The sequence below is a fragment of the Durio zibethinus genome, chromosome 28 (assembly GCF_047325235.1).
Source record: "Durio zibethinus cultivar Kanyao isolate XHJ-2024 chromosome 28, ASM4732523v1, whole genome shotgun sequence".
NCBI lineage: Eukaryota > Viridiplantae > Streptophyta > Magnoliopsida > Malvales > Malvaceae > Durio > Durio zibethinus.
In genome coordinates this window covers 5,954,140-5,981,108 of record NC_143189.1, presented here as the reverse complement: position 1 = coordinate 5,981,108, position 26,969 = coordinate 5,954,140, and the positions used below count along the sequence as shown (strand labels likewise).

The 26,969-nt window shown below is 29.7% G+C and overlaps 3 protein-coding genes across 7 annotated transcripts; 2 read left to right on the top strand and 1 right to left on the bottom strand.

Moving 5' to 3' along the window:
• Window positions 1-3,148: 3,148 nt before the first annotated feature.
• Window positions 3,149-10,627, bottom strand: LOC111280321 (mitochondrial-processing peptidase subunit alpha-like). 4 transcript variants are annotated; one of them, XM_022867574.2, is made up of 13 exons: window positions 10,440-10,627; window positions 8,498-8,674; window positions 8,076-8,372; window positions 6,926-7,093; window positions 6,592-6,759; window positions 6,330-6,410; window positions 6,060-6,126; window positions 5,740-5,837; window positions 5,379-5,451; window positions 5,172-5,266; window positions 4,960-5,009; window positions 3,553-3,665; window positions 3,149-3,470 (listed from the first exon to the last, which is right to left on the bottom strand). In XM_022867574.2, exons 1-13 carry the CDS (start codon window positions 10,476-10,478, stop codon window positions 3,406-3,408), a joined length of 1,491 nt encoding a protein of 496 aa, XP_022723309.2. In that variant the 5' UTR covers window positions 10,479-10,627; the 3' UTR covers window positions 3,149-3,405. The 4 variants fall into 4 exon arrangements, 3 of the variants coding, with proteins under 3 accessions (XP_022723309.2, XP_022723310.2, XP_022723311.2); XM_022867575.2 differs by having other exon boundaries at window positions 5,172-5,242; XR_002689020.2 differs by lacking the exon at window positions 5,172-5,266.
• Window positions 10,628-13,070: 2,443 nt separating this feature from the next.
• Window positions 13,071-17,620, top strand: LOC111280804 (ATP-dependent 6-phosphofructokinase 6-like). The gene is made up of 13 exons (XM_022868286.2): window positions 13,071-13,475; window positions 13,741-13,787; window positions 13,894-13,933; window positions 14,116-14,178; window positions 14,281-14,418; window positions 14,509-14,667; window positions 14,823-14,876; window positions 15,029-15,097; window positions 15,193-15,322; window positions 15,629-15,897; window positions 16,319-16,367; window positions 16,477-16,631; window positions 17,184-17,620. The coding sequence occupies exons 1-13, from the start codon at window positions 13,371-13,373 to the stop codon at window positions 17,322-17,324; spliced, it is 1,419 nt and encodes a 472-aa protein (XP_022724021.2). The 5' UTR covers window positions 13,071-13,370; the 3' UTR covers window positions 17,325-17,620.
• Window positions 17,621-22,117: 4,497 nt separating this feature from the next.
• LOC111281318 (uncharacterized) lies at window positions 22,118-26,507 on the top strand. 2 transcript variants are annotated; one of them, XM_022869043.2, is made up of 5 exons: window positions 22,118-22,513; window positions 22,921-23,165; window positions 23,252-23,337; window positions 24,792-25,406; window positions 25,500-26,507. In XM_022869043.2, the coding sequence occupies exons 2-5, from the start codon at window positions 22,994-22,996 to the stop codon at window positions 26,379-26,381; spliced, it is 1,755 nt and encodes a 584-aa protein (XP_022724778.2). In that variant the 5' UTR covers window positions 22,118-22,513; window positions 22,921-22,993; the 3' UTR covers window positions 26,382-26,507. The 2 variants fall into 2 exon arrangements, with proteins under 2 accessions (XP_022724778.2, XP_022724777.2); XM_022869042.2 differs by having other exon boundaries at window positions 24,636-25,406.
• Window positions 26,508-26,969: the final 462 nt, after the last annotated feature.

The window sequence follows — 26,969 nt, the reverse complement described above, 5'->3', positions numbered from 1 at the left end:
AACAAAACTGTTACGACAAACACATTGGAAGATAGTCTTTGACAAAAAATTTTACCAACATATTGGAAGATATTTTTGAAAATAAAATATTTTTATGAAAATTAATTTTGAATCTCCGGTGATAGAATTACTAAAAGCATTACAAAATAGCAATTTTTATATAAATTCCTAGGTGAAAAATTCTTTTTAAATTTTACCAACGTATTGGAGAATTTTTAAAAAAATTTAATATCAAGATTCTCACAAAAATACCATTTATAACAAACAAAGGTTTTTAGAAAATTAAATGAACCCAATAACAGAGCCTTTTCAAAATGTGACAAATAATTTTCCTTAAATACTTCTGAGATAAAAGAATATCTTAAAATTATTACCAACATATTGAAATAATTTTACGACAATTCTCAATAATTAATTATTTGGTAAGATTTTTAAGGTTTTGAATAATATGAAATCAAACTGATACCATCATTTGGATAGATGTTGTAGAGGTGTTATAACATTTTCTATACGTAACTATACTCCTAGACCTATATTTGGTTTCATAGATTATAATTTATCTTTTAAAACTACTCGAGTTAAGCTTACGACTTCTTTTTAAAATAAGACAGATTCAATTAGGTAATCAATTGTATCTAGATAAAAAAATATTGGTGGCGACTCTATAAAGTCAAAGATTTACGGATATATACATCATGACACTAGGGCCGTAGAACTAGTTCTGATATTAATGATCCTATTTTTCAGGGATGTAAAAACGTAGCTATCATAAAATATTTCTTTAAATATAAATAATTTGCTCATTTCATTTATAAACATAATTCATCATTCACATAGCAAAAATACAAAATAATCATATGTTTAATCATATTTTCATATATTGAAAATAAAGAAATAAAACATTTACTTATTTAGAAACATACATATATACATAGGTTAAAAAATAAATAAAATATGTGAGATTCTACTTATATCTTTTCGATTCCACCACTTAATTTTTTTTTTCAAAATAATTAATAGCTTATTCAATATCATTTCAACATATTAAAAATTAATCAACCCTTTTTGAGATCATTTATACTGAAAACAATTAAGTTATACAGGGGTTAACTTAATTCACTAATATTGATAGCCTAAGCTCCTTTCACTACAACAGCCATATCTCAATATATCCAACTTAAAATTAAGATCTTTGTAATGCATTAGAAACTAGATTTGATAAGTTTTCTAATTATATATAGTTCATTTCTTAATTCCTTATAGATTAATTGCAATAAATTTTACAAATTACGTCATATGCTACTGTCAGACAGCATGTATACCTTATAATAAAAATTATATATTTATTCATAGAAGACTCCAAATTTAATTTTGTTTATTTCGTTGAAAAGTAGACTTAATAACCTTTTCAAAATATATAGCTCAATCCTTAATTCCTCGTATAAAATTTAAGACAATTTTCATAATTCATGACTAATGTTATTGACATGCAATTTGCATATCCTTAAATAACAATTAGGCAACTCTTCATAAAAATTCAAAATCTATTCCGTTTATTTTGTTGGAAAGTAGATTCAATAAGCTTTTCAACAATAAATAATACTTATAGTAATAATCTATCAATTAATGCAAAATTTTATTTTAATTCACTATTATAGAGCATAGTATCTCATCAAAAAATAAAATTTTTTCTTGAATCTTTAAAGACCCAAATTTCTACTTTCAACCATTAAAATTCACTTAATAATCAGCATTAAATTTTAATAACATAAAGCAAACAAACCCAATAATTTACCTAAATAGATCATGAAGATTTATGAAAAGATTTAATAATTTTTCTTGATTTTTCTCTCATAACTTCAACTTCAAATAATAGCAACCAGTATAATATTTTTTTTAAATAAAAAAAATGTCATATACTCATCTTTAAGAGAATAACTCAATTGTATTTTTTGATTTTGAATCTTTAACTTGATTTTTTATATTCTCTAACTTAAGAAAAATGAAAGAACCCTTTTAATTAAATTAATAAACTTTAATAATAGTCTAGCCTAATTATCATTTGGGCAAAGTATTACACCTACTTTCTTGACATGTGAAAAATTTAGTTATTCGTCACTTATTCTGCAGCCAATTTACAATCAAAATCTATTTTATTAATATTCATCTTAAATTATGCTCATATGTTATTATAACCTTATTAATAACAGTTTTGAATACCTAAGGAAAGAATACAAGGTGATTAATAAACGTTCATTAATTTTAAAAAATAATATTCAAAGCAACTTTTCACTATGAACTATTGACTATCATAATTGTCTAACATAAAGTACTCTTAATTTAAAATTACCTATAATTAATTCGTATTTTTTTATTAAAAAATAAGACATATAATTGACAAAAATTAATGGTGATATTTACACTTTTAAGCAAAAAATACAAATAAATCATTTTTACAAATTTGGTGAGAAAAACTAAGTTTGAAAAATTAAAATTTCATGTTTGAGACTTGAGAATTTAAAAAAACAAAAAAAACAAAAAAAAAATTAAAGGTAAAAATTGTAAAACACAATAGAGCACTATTTTGTTTTTAGCTTAAATTTTCTTTCATGATAATGGTCAAATTGAAACTAACCAAAACACTCATAGACTGAAATATAAATTATTGAAAAACAACAAATTGTAATTGCAGAAGAGTACGATAGGTTTACTCTAATCTAAAGCTAATGCAATTGGAAAATAACCTTGTAAATAATGCTAGATTACATCAAAATCTCCTATTTATAATGGAATTTTTTGGTACAAAAGAAAATAAAGAAGCTTTATGTTAATGCAAATTAAATTAGGCATAATCTATGTAAATCAATTATAATGAATTCATTTAAAATTCAACATGTTTTTTTTAAATACTATATCTATAATTTAAGATATTTTATTAGAAATAAAGATAAGTCAATTAAAAATTTAAAGAAAAATAAAAATAATTAATGCGTTGAAAATTTTAAAATTTATATAAAATAAATAAATAAATAAATATAAATACATATATATATATATATATATATATATATATATATATATAACAATAAATCTAAAACACATGACGATTACTAAAGACCATTCATATGTTAAAATGTTAGATCATCCATATTAAAATAGTTTTGGCTTTTGTATATTTGTATAAGATGATGGGTCCATTTGGGTCTTTATGGACGGACTGAGCCTAACAATGTTGGGTTCGAACTTAAACATTTCAAAAATCCACACTGAAGCTGCACTTAACGCAACCCAATAATCAAATTTAAACTGAGATGCTAATGAAATTTCAGTGACTGGCAAAAAGTTTATCAGTGGGGATGGCTGCCATGATTGCCACCATTGTAAACTCTATCACTGGTTCAGAATTCATGGGTACACTCCTTTTGCACGAAACTTGCTGCTAACAGATTCATAGTTGGGGACATTAACAACTGCCAAGCAAGAAGGGTAAAGAATTTCATAATCTGATCACAAGACTTGGATCAAATAGTTCCCAGGAAATCAGATATTTACCATCACCATAAGATGCCATAGTTAGAGGCGACGATATAATCTTCCCAGCCAGATCAGTAATATCGTGCGGAGTTACTTCATCTACCATCTTTAAAAACGACTGTATGGATTTCCTGAGAAGAAATATAAGATAAAATATGTTAAAACAAAACAAATCGGATACTCCTTTCATGAGGCAAATTACAGTAAGAAACTAGTGTGCCACAAGAAAACAACACACCTATACATTAAATCAATTCCTTTTGACACTTTGTCACCGTAAATATAATTTCCTTTAAACACAAGTAGATAAGCATAGTATCAAATGATTAATCCTATTAACTCTAGAGTTTAGTTCAGTTGATTCATGCAATCACTATTAAAAAGTGACATCTCGCAAGTCTAGAGTTCAACTCCCAACACTTGTAACTCCTATCCTTAGATTACGGCCTCCTATGTACTTAAAAAAATGACTAAAGTATATTCCATTAAGGGAGCTCTCTTTTAATGATTAAAATGGTTGAAAAACACAGTGCAACCTCACTGAAGGAGAGAAGAACAGGAAACAAGTTTTTGTGGCCAGTCTAGACTAGACATAAACTGGTTAGCAAGGTAACCATGTAAGACATTTTCGCCAAAGTAACCATATCAAGGATGATTAGCATCGCTGGATTTTTTGGTTGCATAAGCAAAAAAAGGATGTTGAAACAAATTGGAGACTGGAACATAAAGATAACTTATTTTATAGAGTGACAATTAATATGAATTTCATTTTTTTTTAATATTTGAGGCTGTTAGGATTTAAACGCTGGTTACTGAAACTAAGAGTCTGGTATTCTACTATCAGACCACATAGTTGTTGGCAATATGAATTTCACATTTTATAAAACAGCAGAAATTTTTTACTAACCATAAAACTCACAATAAGGTAATTTCGCTCATACAGCCATTCTCAAACAATAAGTGTTTAAGTTAATTACTTATTCAAAAACTTTTTGATATTCATAAAAGCATTGTTATAGTACCCAATTTTAGAAAGGTAAAAGACCCTTCAACCTCAGGTGGATAACCTCTGTAGAAGGGTACATGTTTTCAGGTGGAAAAATTTTCGGAAAGGTTTCTGGTTGGAGCTTGGGCAATCAATAATACAATTGTGCCAAAGAATTATTGGGGGTAAAACACTCTAAGAAACAAACTATATAAGATTTTAGTGCCAACTTTTTTTCTGATAAAATCTCTAAACATGATGAAAATTAGACTTGTAACTGGAATTAAATATCACAACCCCATAATTCTATGTTTTCTGTAACTGTTTTCTCACATGAATGTCGTATGCAGGTCAAAACATACCTTTAGATTTGGTGTAGGAAATCATGCACGAATACATAGGGATAGGTACAGATAAAGGAGTTTGAAGTATAAACACACCTTTCTCCATATGTCAAAATCTGCCTTCCGATATCTTCTGCCACAATCGTCTGAAAAATACAACTGATTTAATATTAGAAGTCTTTTAACAGAACAAAGAAAACTAAAGCAATAATGAAATGATTTTAATAAAAAAAATTAACATATGAGATTGCTAGAATAATGCACAACTCTGCATTTTGGGATGGGGGAGAGAGAGAAGGAAAGCATACTCTAGATTCTAGATTCATTAGTACGGCAGATTTTGTGGCCTGTTGTGCACGCTTTATCATTATATGAGAAACTGCCACCAAGATGGGTTCAAAAACTTTTAAAAGGAGTTCAAAAAAAAAAAAAAAATGGGGCAGCAAAAATTAAAGAGTTTTCCATGAAAAGAAGTGACCCAAGGAAAGGGCGAAATAAGAGAAATGCAAGCAAACCTGCTCCTTCTCTTGCCAATAAAATTAATTCTTCTGCTGCTATGTCAACTGCTTTTGACACAAAATCAGAGCTCTGGCACAAAAAATGAGCACAGTCAACTCTTTGTAATTACAAAGTGTAGCATGCAAGATAATGATTATTGACAGACCCAACTAAAGAAATGCCACTTAATTAAATTAGTTTATGAAAGATAAATATCCATTACTGAAAGATATTAAGAGATAACACTTATAAAGTTCTATAAATAAAGACAACATGCACGCATCTATATGCATGAACAACCGCATATACATGCTTACACAATGCTACCAAGTTTTGCACGAACAGACAATGAAAAAGAGTACATAATGATAGCCTTACCGTGCTACCATAGATGCCAAACAATCCAGTATTATTGAAAATGCTGTTGAATGCGGAAAAAGAATGAATCTGCTGATACTCATTCAATACACAGAGATCTGTTTCCAAACATAACAAAGAAAAGGAAAAGTAAGCACATATTTACCTAAGCATGAAAGAAATTCAGCATGTAATACAAGCAAAAACTAGTGATATTTCACAATTAACAGGAAGAATGCAAGACTGTTGCAAGACAAATTGTCTGACAAATGACATCAGCTAAAATCAAATGCAAATTGTCAAGCAAGGAGAATTATATGCCAGATAAAAGCAAAACTTACATAGCCGAGAGTGCATTCCTTTCCCTGGACCCCCAGCTGAAAATGAGCTACCTCCCCCCATAAGCATCTGTAGGTCAAACAGAATCATTAGTAACATTCAAGCAGGAATCATATAAAATGACAACAGAAACTAAAAAATAAAGTTGAAGATTTTTCAACACATGATGTGTGATCCAAAAGTTTCTGTGTAAATCTTAAATAAAGGAAAAAGGGCATACACAATTCTAACTGAATTAAACAATTCAAGATGCAAAGTTCAAAAAGCAGCACCTGCATTACAGTCAGAGTGACAGAGTCTTTCTCATTATTCCAGCCACCTGGTACTTCAAAGGCAAGAGCAAAATGGGTACTCTGCAATTCAGAACCAAAACTTTCAATCTATGACAAGAAGAAATCTTGGAAGTTCTAAAGAGAGTTTTTTTGTTCTTTCTTTTTTTAATTATTTGGGGGGTTTGGGGGGGGGGGGGGGGAATGGGGAAAGGAAGTTATGTAAAGAAAACTTTATTTATATCAGATGAATGGTAAAACACACTGGTGAATCAGCTTGTCGACGAAAATCACCACCAACATAAACAGATTTTGGTTCCTCTGGGTAAGGTCCTGCTGGGAGGTCAGAAAGAAGTGGCTCAGCAATCTGTAAAAGCTCTTCGTGCTCAACGCCAGATGCAGCCAGGACCATTCTATTCCCTGTATAGTTCTCCTGAAACCATCAAATAAACCACCATTCCGCAAAATAAACACAGATAAAGAAAAATGGAAACATGTATCAATCAAATAAAAAGTCTCATGTTCAAAGTACTAAAAAAATTGTGCTACAAATGTAAAACTACATGCAGGGATACAAGCAGCATAGAAAAGATTCTCACAGTAATGAACTCTTCCAAAATGCTACCGTCCAATCTGTCTAGTGCTGATTCAGGAACCAAGAGAGGATTTGCCAGTGCACCAGAATAACCAGTGGAATGAATTGCCTCCAAGATTATGCGCTCAGGATTTTTCGAAACTTCCTCTAACTCAGCTTTCACCTTTTGCAACTGTACAAGAATGTGGTATATAGAAAACTCAAAATATGGTCGCAGAACCCAATGAAGAGAAAAGGAACAAAATCCTGGTTCTGTGCTTATTATCAATGGCCAAAGCATTGAGTCCCCATTCTCAGACGACTGTCCCATATATAGGTATACACACTCAACCAAAAATCTAGATATAGGAGCATGTAAGTTTACTTGCTCATACAGAGAATGGTAGAGGTCATTAATATGAAGAATAATGATATGGAAAATTAAGCAACGGTACTTCTAATACCAATGCTTTAAACAAACATAAGCTGAGATTTATAGGATGCTTCTTCTACAACAAAGTGGCATGTGGGCTGCTCCAAGGCACAACACAAGACTTGTTTCCTCTCAGACTGTCCTGGTAGGTTTCAGCTTATCAGTTTACACAATTATGAAAGTGCAGTGGAGATTCGTTGGTTAAGTTTAGATGTAACATAACTTTTTTTTTTTTTTTAATTTCAGAGTTGAATAGAGATTGGAGCTTAGAAAATGAGACACCCTTCTTGGAAGTAAGCAATGACTATTTAGCACAAGCTATTGCCTTGGCTACATATATAACTAACGTTACTTAGCATGTGCATGATTCATTCTCATTCTACAAAAAAAAAAAAAAAGAGTATTCTTAAACAATATCTGTTATTATACTATTCAATAAAATGTAAATAGTTGTTGTCCCATGTCAAGATCTTCTGAACGTATCTTTGCCAACATGCAACACTATTTCAAGACAAAACACTCCAAGCTGAATTATCAAATAAAGGGTGCAAACAGATTAAGTACATTTGCAGATACAGTTATCACTTGAAAAGGGTAGAAAGTGTCAAACATATCTCGTTCCATGACTGGACAAACTAGAACCTAAGTAGCTTCTTCGAACTGAGTGATTGCTTGTACTAAGAATTTTGAAAAACACAACTGTCAATTTAATCAGAAAATTGGCAAAGATAAAAAAAATTACCTCTTCATTAACTTCCCAATCCAAAAAAGCAGGGTTCCTAACACAGTCAATAAGCAATTCTACCATTTCAGGAACATAGGTCTTAAGGGCATCAAAGGTGTATGCCATGCACTCCCTACAGGCTGAGGTCGATGTGTTACCTCCAATTGCCTCAACTTCCCTAACAATATGCAAGTGGCTGCGGTTTTTTGTGCTCTTGAATGCCATTCGCTCCAGCAAGTGGGAGGCACCGGATGATATTGGTGTCTCATAAATGGAACCACAATTAACGAATAAGCCAATGGAAGCAGCAGGAGTCTGATGAAACAAGCAAAGAACTTTACTACACCATAACCAATGAAACAAATAACAAAAAGCAGTAGCAGCAACACTTAATAATGGAAATAGCAGTTCAATAAATGAAGAGTAGAAATTTACAGTACCGGTAGTTGCTCTGAGGCTATTTTCACACCATTAGATAGAGTTTTGACCTTAGTTTCACTAGGTGCAACATAATCAGGTAAGGGGGGTGGAAGGGAAACACTTTCTAATGGTGTGTCCAAAGGAACAACAGCACTTGAAGTTGCATATCTGACGGCTGCCAAATTCACAGAGCGGCCCTACTCACAAATGTTCAAAAAGCATTTCTGTGTAAGTGACTAGATAGAAAACCAACACACCAACAGTTGAATTTTTCCCAGCACCATCTCCATCAAGTGGAGAAAAAGAAAAACAAGCCAACCGTTAAAATTATGAGGCAACTATTTGATGAACTAACAAACATAGTACTGTACTTAAAGCAAGCACCATTCTGTAGTTGAAGGAGAACAAATAAACAATATACAATCAAAGAAAAGAAAGGGTTATAATATAGCTTCCATTGCTTCTGTTGAATCTAGAACTCTTCATAAATTTGATGTTTGGCTTTTTTGGCTAAAATGTTCATTAAAAAAACTAACTTTTTTTTTTTTAATTTTCACATTCTCTCAAAACCTAAAGAAATCACCAAGAAAGACTAATGAAACAAAAAATACTAATATCACGAAACATTTAGAGTGTGTTTGGTTCATACGAATTCATAAATTTTCTCATTGAAATCTTAATGGTGGATATTTGTTTCCCACATTTGGTTCAGGGTAATCCGATTATAGGGAAAAATATTAGATTATTAACAATACTCAAAGTCCCAGAATCAAAAACCCACCTCTTGCTGTATTTTAGGATTCCAAGGGAAAAGTTGTTTTATTTCCAAATTTGATCTAAATAAATAATTTGTCACATATCCGTTACCCTTTTGAAAAACAAGTTTGAAACTTAATTTTAGTTTTTTTTTTAATTTGCTTTATTTTTTTATTTAGTTTTAATATATGGCAATTAAGACGTTTCAATGAAGAAATGCCTTAATTAATAATCAATTACGGTGCCTTGAAACGTCTTGTTTTATGCTTTTTCCAAAAATCTTTGCAAAAGCATCAAATAAACTGTTTTTTTTTTTTTTTTTGAACAAATGCCTCATTTGACCCATTCAAATAAGGTGTTTTGTTTTGACAAACACCTTATTTGATAGATGATCTTTCAAAATCTTTACAAAAGCAAATAAGGCGTTTCTTTGAACAAATGCCTTATTAAATGCTTTTTCCAACATATTTACAAAGCCCATTCAAATAAGGTGTTTTGTGTTTACAAACGCCTTATGCGTTTTCTTTGAATAAACATCTTATTTGATTTTTTTTTAACATATTTACAAAAACAAATAATTTCAGCTATTCCAAACGGCATAATTAATATTTTTATTTAAATACAGCAATTACGGCTTGATGTCTAGTTAAATGCTGTAATTGGGTATATTTAATTAAAAGAAAAAAAACTTAAAATGAAAGGTTGCCTACAATTTGTCAAGGAGATTCTGGTTATTACCCCAACCAAAGAGTAAATTTGATTATGAGAGGCCCTGAAAATCAAATAAAATCCCAAGTATTAAACTTTTTCGATATCACACTTTCCCCCGAAATCTAAAATTCTGCGAAGCAAACGCCCCTTTATATTTAAAGGCATTAAAATGTGGCATAAACAGGGAGAAAAAAAAAACCCAATTTAACAAACTAACTAAAAAAATCATCTCATAAATGGATATAGAAACATCAAATAGCAATAATCAGTTCACTGCATAAAACGCACAATAGAAAAAAAAAAAAAGCTGGACGACGACAAGAGTTAGAAAAACAATGTGATTGAATGGGCATTGAAATGGCTCTTTAACCCATGCGACAAAAACTAAAATTTTTTTGGGTCGCCTTTCAAATTGTTTTCAGGCATTTTCTGAGAAACAAACAGAAAATTTTTAGGGCTTTGAAATGGATTTGAGTTAAAAAAAAAAAAACTGACCTTGAGAGCCCTGAAACGTGAAAGAGCAGTTCTGTACATGGTCTGATTTTCGTAGTTTTTAAGGTTTTAGGGGCTCTCCTCACTGTTTGTAAAAGTTCTTTATTAGTTGTATGTAAGAGAGGAACAATGAAGAGAAGAGAAGAGAAAAGCTCGAGGCTAAGGTGGTGGCTGTTATATGAGAAGAAGCGAATAAGACGTTCAGTTTTGTATTTTGGGGGTTTAGGAGTTTGGGTTCTCTGCTTTAACATGCATTTTCAGTAAGGTTTATTCTCTCTACTGATCTTTGCCATCTCAGCATCTGATATGTGGGAACCTGGCTGTAGGATAGGATCATATCAGCCCTTTAGCTCCCCCTTTTTCTACCCCTTTGGATAAAAAAAATTGAAAAACAAAAAATGGAAACCTCCCAAGTGTCGCATCGAAGGCCAAATCGCCAAGACCCAAAACACAAGTTTTGGTTTGGATTAAAGCTTTTCCTTAACGGGGCTTTGGCCTTTTTAAGTGAACCTAAATTACTGGGCCTTTTCCTATCTGGGCTGTCCAAGAACTTCAACAGCTGAAGTATAAAATAACATTGTCATTTTTCTTTTCATTTCTTTTTCTACAAAAAAAATTATATTTTTATATTTGAGCTTAATTATTAGAATCTATTTATACAATTAATTTTGTAGAGATGGGAGGAAGAAGATGGTGTACACTTGGCACCCCTCCCATCCTCCAAAACTCTATTTTTTTTTGTTTTTTATTAAATCTAAATTTTATTTTATTATTTAGTTTTTTAATTTTAATTTTATTAAATAAATTTTATAAAAAAATGAAAGGTAAAGATGATAAAACAATATGTATTCTATTGATTTTAACTCACATCGATGCATCATATAAGTGTGTTTTTTTTTTTTGTTAAATCAAGATTGTATCAAGATTTTTTTTTTGATAATGGGGTTGAATTGGTGACAGATTTAAAGTTTTCTGCCCACGTCTCACGTGTTCACGAGATACCTTCTTGTTTTTTATTTTCTTTATTATTTAGTACTTTTGATTTTTTTGAGTTTTTTTTTAATTTTTTATTAAATAAATTTTGTAATAAAAAAGTTAATTAAAATAAGTATAACAAATAATATATATCTAATCGGTTTAAATTTACTCTAATTAATTAGTGTGTTTTCTTTTAATTTGTAAATAATTGTGTTAAGGTTTTTTTTAATCGAGTTCGAATAAAAGTAAAATTTTTTATCTTTTATCTTATTATTGGTGTATATATATATAGATATATATTTTATTATTTATTTAATTTTATATTTATATATGTATTTTATTAAAAAATTATTTAATACTTTAATTTAATAAATTTATGTGTCATTTTATTTGGATTTTTTAAATAATTTTTTTTTATTTTAAAAAATTTTTATTAGATAAATTTTATAAAAAAAATTAATAAATATAAAAATAATAAAAACAACTTATATATTATTTATATATTATGAGTTTTGATTCACCACGATCAAATCATTTTTTTAGATAGATATTAAGTTGAGTTTTATCTTTTGGAATAATTTAGGTGAAGTTGATATGGAGTTTTAAATACTTTTCCCTTACTCTTGTCTGAATATATAAAAAATATAATTTATTATTTATTAAATTTATATTTATATATATATGTATTATATTAATAAATATATTATTTAATATTTTAATTTAATAAAAAATATATTTATTTATAACTAAATTATAATTTATATTAAAAATAAATACACTTACATTTGTCTATATATTATCATCTGTTAAACTTTGATATAAATTTTTTTTTTTATATTTAAAATATAATAATAATAAATCTTACAATAAAAACACGAATCTAATTATAATAAAATATTATTTGGATGGCCAACTTAATGAATTAAATGATGGTCTGACCATCAGCAATTTTTTTACACGGAAGCCCAAAGGTGTGGAGGAGAGTTCTTAATTTTCTGCGGCATGAATGGTTACGCTAGGATAGACTCATGAAACCATGCTTCGGCGGCTTCCTAATTAAATGTACTTTACTAGTATTAATTTCTTAGTATGAATGAATGATGTTGTCAATTTAACATGCCTAACACTTTTGTCTTAAAAGAAAACATTAATAATTAATACTATTTTTTTTTCTTATGTTAGAGAGCAAATTCCACTTACTTTTAGTCAATAATCAATTAATGAAAAATATTTTCATATACTTATCGATTTAATGATTTTTAAAGATTAAGATTTAGTCTAAAATTTTATATAATCTTTGAAAAAAATTATTTTATATATTATTAATAAAGTTTTTGGATTTAATAAACAAAATTAATAAGATAATATATATTTTTTAAGATATATTTATAAAAATAAAACATATATAAATCTTTTTAATTCTACTTATAAAATTAAAAAATTATATTAATAATTTATCAAATACCAAAAAAAGGAAAAAACATGTTCATAGGATTGCCAAAACCTCCCTTCTACCTTATGCCTGCTTCATGCCTCTTTTTCAACTTTCAAGAAGATCCCCAAAGTGTTGACCAAAAGAAATTAGAAACTTATATATTTAACAGAAAAATAAAACAAAATAAAATTCTATTGCTAATATTTAATTAATTATTTATTTGTAGTATTATTTTCATTTATTTTTTATTACCGACCAATGCCCAATGGGTATCCTTATCAACGGCTATAAATACCTCCACAATCTTCGCGCCAGTTCTCGCACACTGGTTTCCCCTCCCTCTCTCTTCCTCTGTCAAGGAATCCATTTCCAGCTCTGCTTCATTTAGTACTCCCGAGTTCCGGTGCTTCGACCCTACCAACACTTATCCTGCAACCGCCGATCACCGACGCTGCTACTCCACCTTGCCTTCTTCTTGTTCCAGAAGTCCCAGAGGTGGCAACACCAACACCACCGACGTAATGGGCAATTCCACCACCACCACCGAGCCCAAAATCGTCTCCGGCGACTGTGGTTACCTTCTCGAAGATGTTCCTCACTTGTCTGATTATATCCCTGACCTCCTTGTAAATATAAAAGAACTTTCTCTCTCTTACTTGTTCGGTTTCTATATGAAAGTTCAAAGAAAACAATAAAAGTTAAGTAAATTTATGGAGAAAATTCAAGCATAAACTGGTCAGCTTATAGTTCCATTTATTACTAATATTTAATCTTTAAGGCTCTGTTTGAAAGCAGCTTATCAAAAATAAAAAGAAAATGGAATTTTCATTTACCCGAAATTTGTGTTCTGTTTCTCTTTTTTTTTTTTGTTTTTTTTTTAAACTGGGGCAGACATATCCGAATCCGTTGCAAGACAATACTGCATATTCAGTTGTGAAGTAAGTTTTTTTTTTTTTTTTTTCATGGAATAGTCCGATTATCGATGCAATTTCTTTTAAATGATTTTTTTTTTTTTACGTGAAATTAATTGTTCTGTTTCACCAGGCAGTACTTCGTTAGTGTTGATGATACAGTTGCCCAGAAGGTAAAAAATTTTTGTTCACTTTACTTTTCTGCATCAAAATATATCACTTTCACAAAAACATGGGAAATGAGCCTATTTTTATGGAGGATTCCATAGTTGTGTTAGTCTACAAATTGAACTCATTGCATCACAGCAATTTTTGTCGTTGTTTCTGAATATGCTTTTCTGCTTTCTACGCACAGATTGTTGTTCAAAAAGATAGTCCGAGAGGAACCCATTTCAGGCGAGCGGGGCCTCGTCAGAAGGTTTGAAAATGGAGTTTTTTTTTCTTAAATTTAATAGTTTTGGGGTTTCCTATTCTTATTCAAATTCAGAAACAGTGATGTTCATTTGTTATATGGTTTCAGGTGTACTTTGAATCTGATGAAGTTGATGCATGTATTGTAACGTGTGGTGGTCTATGCCCTGGTCTAAATACCGTGATTAGGGAAATTGTTTGTGGATTATACCACATGTATGGCGTCACTAGAGTTGTTGGGATTGAAGTAAGTGTATGCAAACATCCTTTGTTCATTTATTTCAGATAGTTAACTTGTGTAGTTGATTTAATGGTCGAGTCCAATTTGTTCTTCTAGTTAGGATACAAAGGTTTTTATGCTCGAAACACAATTCCTTTGACACCAAAAGTTGTAAATGACATCCATAAACGTGGTGGTACCATCCTTGGAGCATCAAGAGGAGGACATGATACCTCAAAGATTGTTGATAGCATTCAGGATCGAGGCATTAATCAGGTATGTATTGATCTTTTCTGGTCTGTTATTTGTGCTTTATACAAATAAGATTTGATGTATTTTCAACGTATACCGCCTGCCAGTGCCTCACCTTTGGAAAAGTAATTCCATATGTGGATTTGAACATTAAAGGTTTAAAACTAGATATATCTCAGGTATACATCATCGGGGGAGATGGAACTCAGAAAGGGGCTTCTGTGATTTTTGAGGTAATTGATTTGGATTTTGTAATTGAAGTTCCAAGTTAAGACAAATAGACTATTTTATATGTAATTTTTGCAGAACTTTTTATGAAGCTGTTTTGGACAAATAGACTGTTTTATATGTAGGAGATTAGACAAATAGTCTGTTTTATATGCAGGAGATTAGAAGGCGTGGCCTAAAAGTTGCAGTAGCTGGAATTCCAAAGACAATTGATAATGATATTCCGGTACAATAGCATGCAGAATTAGCACACGCTATCTCATTCACTTGATATTTTCATGTAGACTGATTTTGAATAATGTTACCAACCTTTTTTAACAGGTTATAGACAAATCCTTTGGTTTTGACACTGCTGTTGAAGAGGCTCAACGAGCAATTAAGGCAGCCCATGTCGAATCAGAAAGTGTTGAGAATGGTATTGGTCTTGTAAAGTTAATGGGCCGGCACAGTGGTAAATTTTACACATCTATGCAGCTATTTCGTGTAGATGATTTGAAATATTAGTATCAAAGATGGTGTTGCACTCTTGCTATTCTGAAATTTCAACTGTAATTTGATACTCAAGAATTTATGTTTCCTTGAGTGTCTTGGAAAGACTTATGAAGATTGCATTCTTTAATTTGTAGCAAAATGCTAACAGCTGTGTTTATATGCTTTAAATTTCTGTACCCTACATGTGTATTTCTTTTGAAGAAATGTCATTGTTTCATCAGATTCTCATATTGTTTCTATGTTTTTATGGTTATGTAAAACACAGGGTTCATAGCAATGTACGCTACCCTGGCAAGCAGAGATGTGGACTGCTGCTTGATCCCCGAGTCACCATTTTATCTTGAAGGACCTGGTGGAATGTTTGAATATATTGAAAAAAGACTAAAAGAAAACGGGCACATGGTTATTGTAGTAGCTGAAGGTGCAGGACAAGAGTTTCTTTCTGAAAACATCTGTGCCATAGACAAGAAGCAAGATGCTTCAGGGAACAAGCACCTCCAAGATGTTGGTTTTTGGATATCACAGAAAATAAAGGTAGAGATGCTTTTTTTTTTTTTTTTTGAACAAAAAGGTAGAGATGCTTTTAGAACAATTTATTTGTGTTAAAATGTTTTTGCAACCCTCGTATACGGAGCTTGTCTGCTTCATACAAGCGTTTGAACCATTTAGGTCTTGATAGTAGGAACCATTGTCTGGTGAGCATTCATATATTTAACTCAAGGTGTTGTGATATATGATTTTCTCTCATTGGCGTCGATAAAAATTCTTTAAGTTGGCAGTAGGATCCATGTTAGGTCGATCTAGTGTTCACCCCCATTTGGCATTTATCAGCAATCCATCGATTTTTGTAAATGAGATGGGATGTTTTCATTTTTCAATGTTTGTTCATTCTTCAATCTGTTATAGTACTGAAATACTGCTGCCTCATTATACTTGTTTGTCTTCTATGTTGCAGGACCACTTCAATAAGCACCAAAAGATGAACATAAATCTCAAATATATAGGTTAGTTGGTGAAAACCTATATATATGTTCATATTCATTAGTGTCTGCTGATATTTTCCTTGGTCCATATTAAATAGTGTAACCAAGCACTGCTTTCGTTTTCTGACAGATCCTACTTACATGATCCGTGCGATACCAAGTAATGCTTCTGATAATGAGTACTGCACACTCCTTGCTCACGGTGCCATTCATGGTGCAATGGCTGGGTACACAGGTTTCACTGTTGGCCCTGTTAATGGAAGACATGCTTACATACCATTCCATGTAAGTTCCTTAATAAAATGACTGATGTTACGTTCTCTTTGTAGAGAAGTTAGATAAAACTACTTACATTTGCCTGCTAATACATTTTCTAGATCCATGGATAGGTTGTTAGTGAACCGCGCATGAACTAGTTTTGCTATGTTTTTGATCTATTCATTTAATTAATGAACCCTAAAATATTGTTCATGATCATTTGTTAAGCTTAATAAACCAATAGAAATCAAGTTTGTTCATGAACTATTTAATATGTTATTTTATACTTGAATATAAACAAACTGAATATGAATGAACTTTATATGTTTATGATCTGTTCATTTAACTTTATCATGATTGGTTGTTAAATTAAATAAATGAATATAAACAAACAGAAATCAAACATGTTCACAAACTTTTCCTGAATGTTTTGCTCATTTACATGCATATCCATGGCTTAAATAGGAGCTGGAATTAAAGCTCTTAGAGAGTGCTTTCCGTTTTGTTCGTTCAATCGTTATATAGTGCTTAAAAGAAGGCCTTAGTTGATGTGATATAATAAGACATGGAAATGTGCAGCGGATTACCGAAAGACAGAACAAGGTAGCGATCATGGACAGGATGTGGGCAAGGTGCCTGTCATCAACCAATCAGCCAAGCTTCTTCAGCCCAAAACAGCTCTCTGAAAAGAAGGCAGAGGAAGAACTAGGGGAGAATTGAGGACTTAGCAATCAAGTAAAGAAACAGACATTCTATATGGACCCAATTGTGCCATTGTGGCACTGGAGAATTTTGATTTTTTATATCTGCTGTTTCTCCATAGTCCATACTTCTGGCTTCCTGAATGTCTCTTCTCCATCTTCTGCATTATTGACAGGCATTCATACGATTTTTTTTGTAAATTACACCCCGTTGCTTTGGGCAGCATTGTAGTCCATTGAAATATGGGAAGCTGTAAAATTTCCGAGTGGTTATGCTTGTATACTGTATAATGTGCAAACGTCCTCTAATTTTGGAAAGCATTTCATTGGCTTCTTGGTTTGTGCATTTCCACCACTGAGTTTATGGACATATGGAACCCAATTGGCAGAGCTGGGACTGCAGTAGCATTCCTTTGGTTCAATCATCTCTTTCAAATTGTCCAATCTTTAGATATCCTCTGACAGGGAAGGGAAAAAGAAGTTAACCAGGTCATACTCAGGATCATGAACTGAGCAAGGAGCACAAGGCTCTTTTTCTTCCTCAAGTTTGAACTTACACTATGTTTAGATAAATATTAATAAAAGAAATGAAAAGAAAGGAAAGGAAAAGAAAATTTTTCAAAGGAAAAGAAATGATACATATATTCTTTGTTCGGATAATTAAAATTCATAAAAAAAAAAAAAAAAAAAATTCTAACAACCATTATTTAGATAAAGAGTGAAAAAAAAAAATGATTCATTATAATAATTTTTTCAAATTATAATTTTTCATTGCTTGTGATTTTATAGTGTACTTTTGGATCATAATATATTTGCTATCTTATATAGCTTCACAATTGCTATTATATTAATGATTTTTAATCAAGTGAAACAAAAAGATGTTTTACAAATATGCATTGATGGATTTGTTGACTATTATCAAAATTTCAGTACATTATCATTTTGACATCCCATAAACTTAAAAAATATGTTTATTCATATTTAATCATTCATCAAGATCAAATCAACAAAAAATTATAAAAAAAATTTATATTGAAAGAGATATATGAAACTCACTTGAAAAAAAAGATGACTTTGAAAAAATTACAAGAAAATTGTGATGTGATTAAGTTTTTTTTTTACTAAGCTTTTGATATTAATAAAAAAATAAGATATAATAGTCTTTTTACAAAAATAAGATTTTTTTAGCTTTCCTTTTTTCAACTTTTCCCCTAAATTGAAGTATTAAAAAAATGAAAACTACAAAAAAATTAAAGCTTATTGAATTTTCACATCTTTCCTTTTTTTTTTTTAAATTAAAAGCTTTTCCAAACAAAAAAAATATTTTCCTATTTCCATTACTTTCTTTTATTTTTCTTTCCTTTCCTTCCCTTTCCCTCGATCCAAACATATTCTCTTAATATTTCAGCCAAGAAGAATATTAGATCAAAATAGCTGTCTTAGGGGCCAGTATCACTTTTTCGTTGGGTGTATAAAAGCATAATTGATCAAGGAACAGGGGCAGAAGTGTTTGAGTACATTACATTAGCTTTATTACACTATTTATAGAGTTAAAAAAAAAACTTCAAATTTAATTCAATTAATTGTTGCTCACATCCATTAAATTTGAAACTTAAATCTCTGCAATTCTTTCTTTTATTTTTAAATTATGATCTCTTTAAAAAAAAAAACTTTTAAACCTCATTCTTGAAAATTACATAATTAAACACATTACAATTAAGCTTTTTGCAATTACAAATTTAATCAAAACCTTAAAATCAATTAGAACTTTGATTAAGTTTTTGTTTGTTTCGTATACATTGATTTTTAGAATATGTTTTCAAAATTTTGTTTTTTCTTTTTCTAAGTTGGGATTTTTTGTTATTTGAATAAGTTAACAAAAAATATTTTCTATTGTTTTGTTATTTTTTGAAAACTTTGCTTTTTTAGTAGTATTAACATAATGCTTAAAATATTAAAAATTATAATAAATATATTGAAATAATCTAATGCTATATTTATTAATTTTTTTAAAATAATTTAATTTTAATAATAATATTTAGTATTAAAATATTACTATAATAATATTAAAATAGTAATATTTAATATTAAAATAGTTGTATTTTATATTAAAAATGTCTATTATTAAATCATAATAAAAATATTATTTATTTATATTTATTATTAAAATAGTAATATAAATACATTAGTTAATAAAATATAAATATAAATATTTTAAATTAAAAAATTAAAAATGATAAAAAGCTTATATTATTAAAATAATATTAATTATTTATTAAATAATATTAAATATTAAAATAATAAAAATTATTAAATAGTATTAATATTAATATTTATTATTAAAATAACAACATAATACTATTATTATTCAAATATAAAAAATATTTATATTTAATAATATAAAATTAAAATATTTAAAATTAAAATACCAAAAGGCTTTTAATATTAATTTGTTAATTTTTTAAGTAAAATTAAATAAAAATATTTTATTAATATAATAATATTTTAAATCGGGTCAAATTAAACTTGAATTTAAATATCATGTTCAAGACTTAACTTGAGTAAAATTATAAAAATATTTAAAATTAAAATATTAATATTTTAAAAATTTAAAGTAAAATTAAGTAAAAATATTTGTTTATTAATATAACATTATTTAAGATTGGATCAAATTAAATCGAAACTTAAAAAATCATGTGTAAGATTCAACTTGAGTAAAAATATGATCACGAGCTTGATAAAGCAATCTTATTTATAAACAATTCCTTTCTAAAAAATGTAAGGGAAGGCAATTTTCTAAAAGATGATTTAATTTTTTGTTGATCAATAAGTAACTTTTTATTGATCAATTAATTTTTTATCATGTAAACGCTAAAAATTTTAAAAATTATTTTCTTTAAGTCATTTTTCTTGAAACAAATAAAACTTAAAATATAAGTTCTTTCAATCATATTACTTATTTCGTTAATTTGTTTCTAATATTTGTAACCTGATATGACTATAATTATTGAATAATTTTTATTCATAAATGGAAAATTATAATTAAAATATCTAATTAATACATTATTATCATATTAAATGAGAAAAATTAGTAAAAGCAATTGTATTTCTCAATTACTTGTTTTCTTATCACTTGATACTATTAGATTTAGTAATTTGTGAATTTATATCATATAAAATATTAAAATTTATGTATTTATATTATATTTTATATAAAAATTATGGATTATAATTTATATTAATATAAAAATATAAAATGTAAAATTTTATTTTATTAATTTATATATAATAATTATAATATAATTATAATTATATTAATTTTATATTTTATTTTCATATCATCTTCCTATTTAAATTTAAATTATCAAGTTTAGACACTAGTGTAGCCAGGCACATCAACATGTCACGGACTTAAGGAGGAGTCATGAATCCCACATCGAACATAATAGGAGGGTCACTGAGGTATAAAAAGGTTCACATCATTTTCGTTTTGTGAGTCATCTTTTGTAGGATAAAACCGTGAGGTCAGGGGATCAAAGCGGACAATACCTTATAAAGGTGTGAACCGTGGCGGTCAGGCTGATCTGAGACACGGAAAGGGTGAATGCTCGGATCTCGGAGCCACGCAGATTTGAAGCTTAAGTCTTGACCTGTGACAAGTGGTATCAGAACCAGTCCTAAACTGTTTGATTCACGTCAAGCATCTCGAGGGAGATAGACAGGATAACCAACCTCTGTAACGAGGACGTCACGAGGTTGGGTGTTAGAGAATGTAAGGTTGCGTGTTAGAGAATGTCCCGGATGAGATCAAATGGGTCAGAACGAATAATACCTCACAAGGATATGAACTGTAACAGAAAGATTGATCTGAAATATTGAAAGGGTGAATATTCAAATCTCAAAATTACGTGAATTTAAAACTTAAGTCTCGATCCGTGACAAATATGCATGCCTAATCACGAACAATTGTGGGAGTTTCGTGGATCAACGTTCACATTATAGTTTCGTGTTTACATTGGCTTACATGCTGTTATGGTCACGTGTCTTCCACCGATTTATGACTCCATCTGTAAAGTCTCCAGTTTTTTACCTTTGATATTGACGTGAATTAAATTTTAATCATTAAAATTATGAATTTAATATTTTATTAATAAATTATATAATTATTAATCTAAATCTCAACTTTATTATATATTTAAATTTTTTTTGAGGAATAAATTCAACCGTAAAAAATATATGAAAGCAAAATCCAAAGTCCAAAATTTATAGTATTGATAAATAGTTGTTTCAATTGATTAATTTTTTTTTTGATGAAAAAGTTTTGGATCTAAATTTTTTTTGATGAACAATTATTAAAATCATCTCGAATATACGATTTATAATTATTTATTTTAAGTTGTCAAGTATAATATATTTTATTTTGATTTAAAAAATTAAATAACTTATTTCTTTTCAAAATTTTCTTATAAAAAAAATTATAAAAAAAAAACTAAACCTATTTATTATTGTTATTATTATTAAGCTAATTAAGTAATAAAAGCAACCAGTCTTTTATTTTAAAAAATACATGTTAAAAAAACTAAATTACCAATACATGCTTCACCCATGTATGTTTCAACGAAAATATTATTTTAAAGATTTTAAATTTGATTTAATAATTAATGTGTAATATTTTATTCTAAATTATTATCATTATCAAATAAAAATAAAAAATATCGGATAGTATTTGGGCGCGGACTTAAGAATCCCGGCGATCCAAACATATCAAATGTGATCAACAATTAATTAAAGGAACCAACTTTAAAAAATATTGGGGCATCTTTTTTGGTTTCAATTGCAGCGGTTCTACTTGGAATCAAATCAGCCAAGAATCCAGACTTACTATACACCATTAACAAACAAAATCAAACTCTCCATTCTCTTTCCCTCTTTTTCAACCTACTTTTTTAAACATCACATTCAAACATGAAAAAAGACAGAAACCAAAAATGACCCAAACGTTAACTTATTCATACAATATCATATTTCATCATGTGCAACTGTAATAAAATGCCCTGTTTTGCTCTATATCAGACACCCAAATTAACCCCCTCAAAAAAGCCCCAATTCGTATTAGAAATTTTTAAAACAAAATAAAATAAGCAAAGACGTTACTGTTGTGTTGATTCTTATTGATCTTTGAAGCATTTGAGGATCCTTCCTTTAATAGTAAGTCCTCTGTTTCTCTTACACAATGGGTTTTACTTAAATTAAAATGGGTTTATCTTATTTTCCTTATTCTGACTTTATTTTTTCCATGCTGTTAATTTGAGGTGGGTTAAACAATTATTATTATTATGTTTTGGTTTTTGGGTTTTTTCCTTTTTGAGTTTATATTATCTTTAGGTCGCTAATATTGGCTTATTTGATTATGAATAATCAATTTCTTTTCTTATCTGTATATTTGTCAATCTTTCTAATTTTGGATATGTAGTTCAAACTATGTTTGTGTTGCCTCTTAGATTTTAATTATGAAATGGATCATATGAATTTTGTTGCCTTACTTTGTTCATCATTAGTTGTTGTTGTTGTTGTTGTTGCTCTTTTCTTTTAATTTTAAGTTTTTGACTATGTAGATGGAAGATGATGAAGAAGAGGACCTATTATTCTCGCTTTATCTGGGTTCATAAATACTATTATCGAAATTAAATGTTTGTAGTTATGATGTTAAAAGAAAAGAGAGATTTAAGGCCTCTTTTGGTGAAATTTGGGGTGGCTGTTGCTCTTTCTTTTGCTGGATTTCTTTTTTCTCGACTTAGGACCCGAAAGACCAAACCATCTTTGCCTCCTCCTCCTCCTCCTCCATCACTGCATGTTTCAGGTTTGCGTTTTAGCCTTTTCTTGATCATTTTTGGTGTTGATTAATTTTTTTGGATTTTGAGCTTGGTTATTATTTTGATCATACAGATTGTCGCAGTGAGTTTGGTTCCGGCGGAAATGATCAGAGTGAAGATGATTTTCAGGCCTTAAAGATATCACCAACTTCTGACCCTGTAAGTTTTCTTGGGTAATAGTAAAGTCTAAAACATTTACTGTCGTTTTTGGATCAATTTCAAATTTTGTTAGTTTAGATAATACTAAATTCATATACCTTTTGTTCCCTCCTTGGTGACATCTCTTGTTGGTATTTCATCAACTGGAGAAAAGGGGAGGGGTAAGCCTTATATTTATATAGTTTTTCCTAACAAGTAGAAAGGAAACTTGCCTTGTATAAATCTTTAAATTGTATTTAACAGTATGATTATCTGTTTTAATGGACCAAAATACCGTAAAATAAAACTGGCTGATCTTAGTGGAAATGAAAGGGCCATTGATAGTTGGAATAATTATCTACTTTATTCAACTAAAGCACAAGATGAAGCCTGCATTTTTTGGTCTGTAAGGCAATCGTGGGAAAGTATGAGAAAATTGGGAACTTACAGGGGCCTCCTAAATCATCTGCTCAAATATGCCTTTCATTATATGATTTAGATGTACCAGCAGGCTTTTGCACGTCTGCTTTATGCCTTAATCAATTTTTATTCAATATTTACCTATTCATTCTTAGAGATGTCGATGGGTAGGGTATGGAACAGGTATATCATTTCTCATCTCCATCTCCATCTCCATCACTGGTTTTTTATGTTATATCAATTGCCATACCTATACTTAATAGGTATTCCAAATTCGTTCCCATGTTATATCAATCGTCGTATTCATATTTAACGAGTATTTCAAATTCATTCTTAGCTCTATCCCATGTAGGTATTTAATGGATATTGGTAATCTTTGTACTTGTAGCTTTTTTTTTAATAAAAATTATTTTTTTAACTTTTTTTTAAAATTTTTATCTTGCACATTTATGTAATTTTTTTTATAAATGTATATTTTTAAAATACAAATATATTAATTTTAATTAATCTAAAATAAAATTTATATTATTAAATAAGAAATTAATTTATTAAATATATAAATATATATGAGGTACGAGCAAGGGGCAGGTGCTATATTATCCATTTTCGTGCTTGTGCCCAGTAGAAAATTTAAAATCATACCCATTCCATCCTCATTAGGGTAAAAAGTCAAATTTTCTGTCATGTTTGGGTAAGATTAACCTCCCTCTTCATACTTATCCAATTTGGGGATTAAATGATTATATCTGCAAAAACCTTTCAATTTCATAACAGTTGTGAATCTAGTGTAAATATGACTAGGGCACTGAATATGTGGCGCATGATGTTAGTTTCTAGGTATATATATGCCTATGCTGATTCTATTTCCTGAATATGATATTTTGGTTTCCCTCTGGCAGGAAGAAATGTCTATGCAACGAACTAGTGTTGATAATGCTTCTGTTTGTCTTTCCTCTAGCATTAGACATGGTGCAGATTTATTTCTCTTGCCAGAGTTTAATGATCTTGTTGAGGAATTTGACTTTTCTGTCTGTGCTGGGCCTTCACCTAAGCAGGAAGTAGAAAGACCAAAGTCAGATCTAGACACTTCAAGAATATTTATTAGTGCTGAAAAGGATGATTATGAGCAAGAGATCAAGCACCTCAGAAATATGGTAAGAGTGCTTAGGGAGAGGGAGAAGAATCTCGAGGTCCAGCTGCTGGAGTATTATGGCTGTAAAGAACAAGAAACAACAGTTTTTGAGCTCCAAAACCGATTGAAGATAAACAATATGGAGGTTAAGCTTTTCACTTTAAAGATTGAGTCCTTACAGTCAGAAAACCAAAGATTAGAGGGCCAAGTCGCTGATCATGCGAAAGTTGTAGCTGAGCTTGAAAGTGCGAGATCCAGAATTAAGCTGCTTAAGAAGAAACTTAAACATGAGGCTGAGCAGAACAGGGAGCAGATCCTAAACCTTCAAAAAAGGGTTTCTAGATTGCAAGAGCAAGAACTCAAGGCTCCTGCAAATAATCAAGATATTGAATCAAATTTACAAAGGCTAAAGGTTTTGGAGGGTGAGGCAGAAGAATTGAGGAAATCTAATAGGAGATTGGAGATAGAAAATTCTGAACTGGCTCGGAAGTTGGACTTGTCCCAAATCCTTGCAAATTCTCTTTTGGAGGATCCTGAGGTAGTCAGTTCATTTCTGGTGAATCTTCTTCCTTTACATTGTTACTAATATTATTGTTCTTGGATTTATTTTTCTGGGTGCGTTTGTTTGCAGAGAGAAGCATTCAATGAAATGAGCAACCGTTTGAAGCAAGAAAACGAAGATTTGACAAAGCAAAATGAGCAGCTCCAAGCAGATAGATGCGCTGATGTTGAAGAAATGGTGTATCTCCGTTGGATAAATGCTTGCTTACGATACGAGCTGAGGAATTATCAACCCCCTACTGGTAAAACAGTTGCTAGAGATCTAAGCAAAAGCCTAAGCCCAAAGTCGGAGGAGAAAGCCAAAAAACTAATACTTGAATATGCACATACTGAAGGAATGGGGGATACGGGGATGGATACCACAGATTTTGATTGTGATAAATGGTCTTCTTCCCAAGCTTCCTATGGTACTGATACTGGAGAGTTAGATGATTCTTCATTTGAGAATTCATCTGCTACAAAAACCACCAATTCAGGAAAAATGAAGTTTTTCAAGAATCTTAGTATACTAATGCAGGGAAAAGATGGTCATCATCAGAGCCAGGCTTCATCAACAAGCAAAACTGATCATCCAGAAGAAGTCCATTCTCCAATTTGGAGTTCAGGTAGAGGGAATGCTTCCGTAACCATGCTACAAAGCCATAGTGATAGAGTTAAAATTCCATCTCAGATTTCATCCAGAACCTCTTTGGATGTACCAAGATGGAAGAGTTTAAACTCTGATCATATCAAAGATGTCGAAAAGTTTCGAAGGAATAGCGACTGCAGTTCTTATGGATATCAAAGATTCATGTTAGGAAAGGATGATGCTTCTGACTCTCCTCTTGACCCCCAACGCGAACAAGATTCCAGTTGCTTTCCGAAATCCGACTTGGTGAAGTTTGCAGAAGTTTTAAAAGAACCAGGAACACCAAGAGCAAAGTTTCACAGGAAAGCGGCAAGCATCATTTAAAATATTAGTTGACAGTATAGTGATATGTATAGCTTGTCATTGCACATGGTCAGTCCAAATGTAACATGTCACTTTTTATGGCTGGAAATCAAAATAGAAATACCTAAAAAAGCATTTAACATTAAATTACCATTTCAATATATACTTTACTGTTAGAAATTAATTATTTAATTTTTAAATGAATTACATGACAATTCGATTGAAAACTCTATCATTAATATATAAATTTAAAAATAATAATTTGTATATTTATATCGTATTTATTTTATATTAAATACGTATAAAATATATAAATTATTGTTTTATAATTTGTATTAATATACTAAATATAAAATATATATTTTAATTTTTATTAAATTTATATATAATTTTTATCAAAATTTTAAATTTTTTTTAATCATTTTGATATGATGTCATCGTACACATTTAAAATTACCAAATTTATTTGAAAAATGAAATAATAGTACTATTAGTTTTTTAAGTTGAAAAATATGAAACTCATATTGATATTGAACTTTATAAAAATTATTAAAGTTACGATTGATTATAATAAAATATTTAATATGATATATAAATTTTAAAAATTAA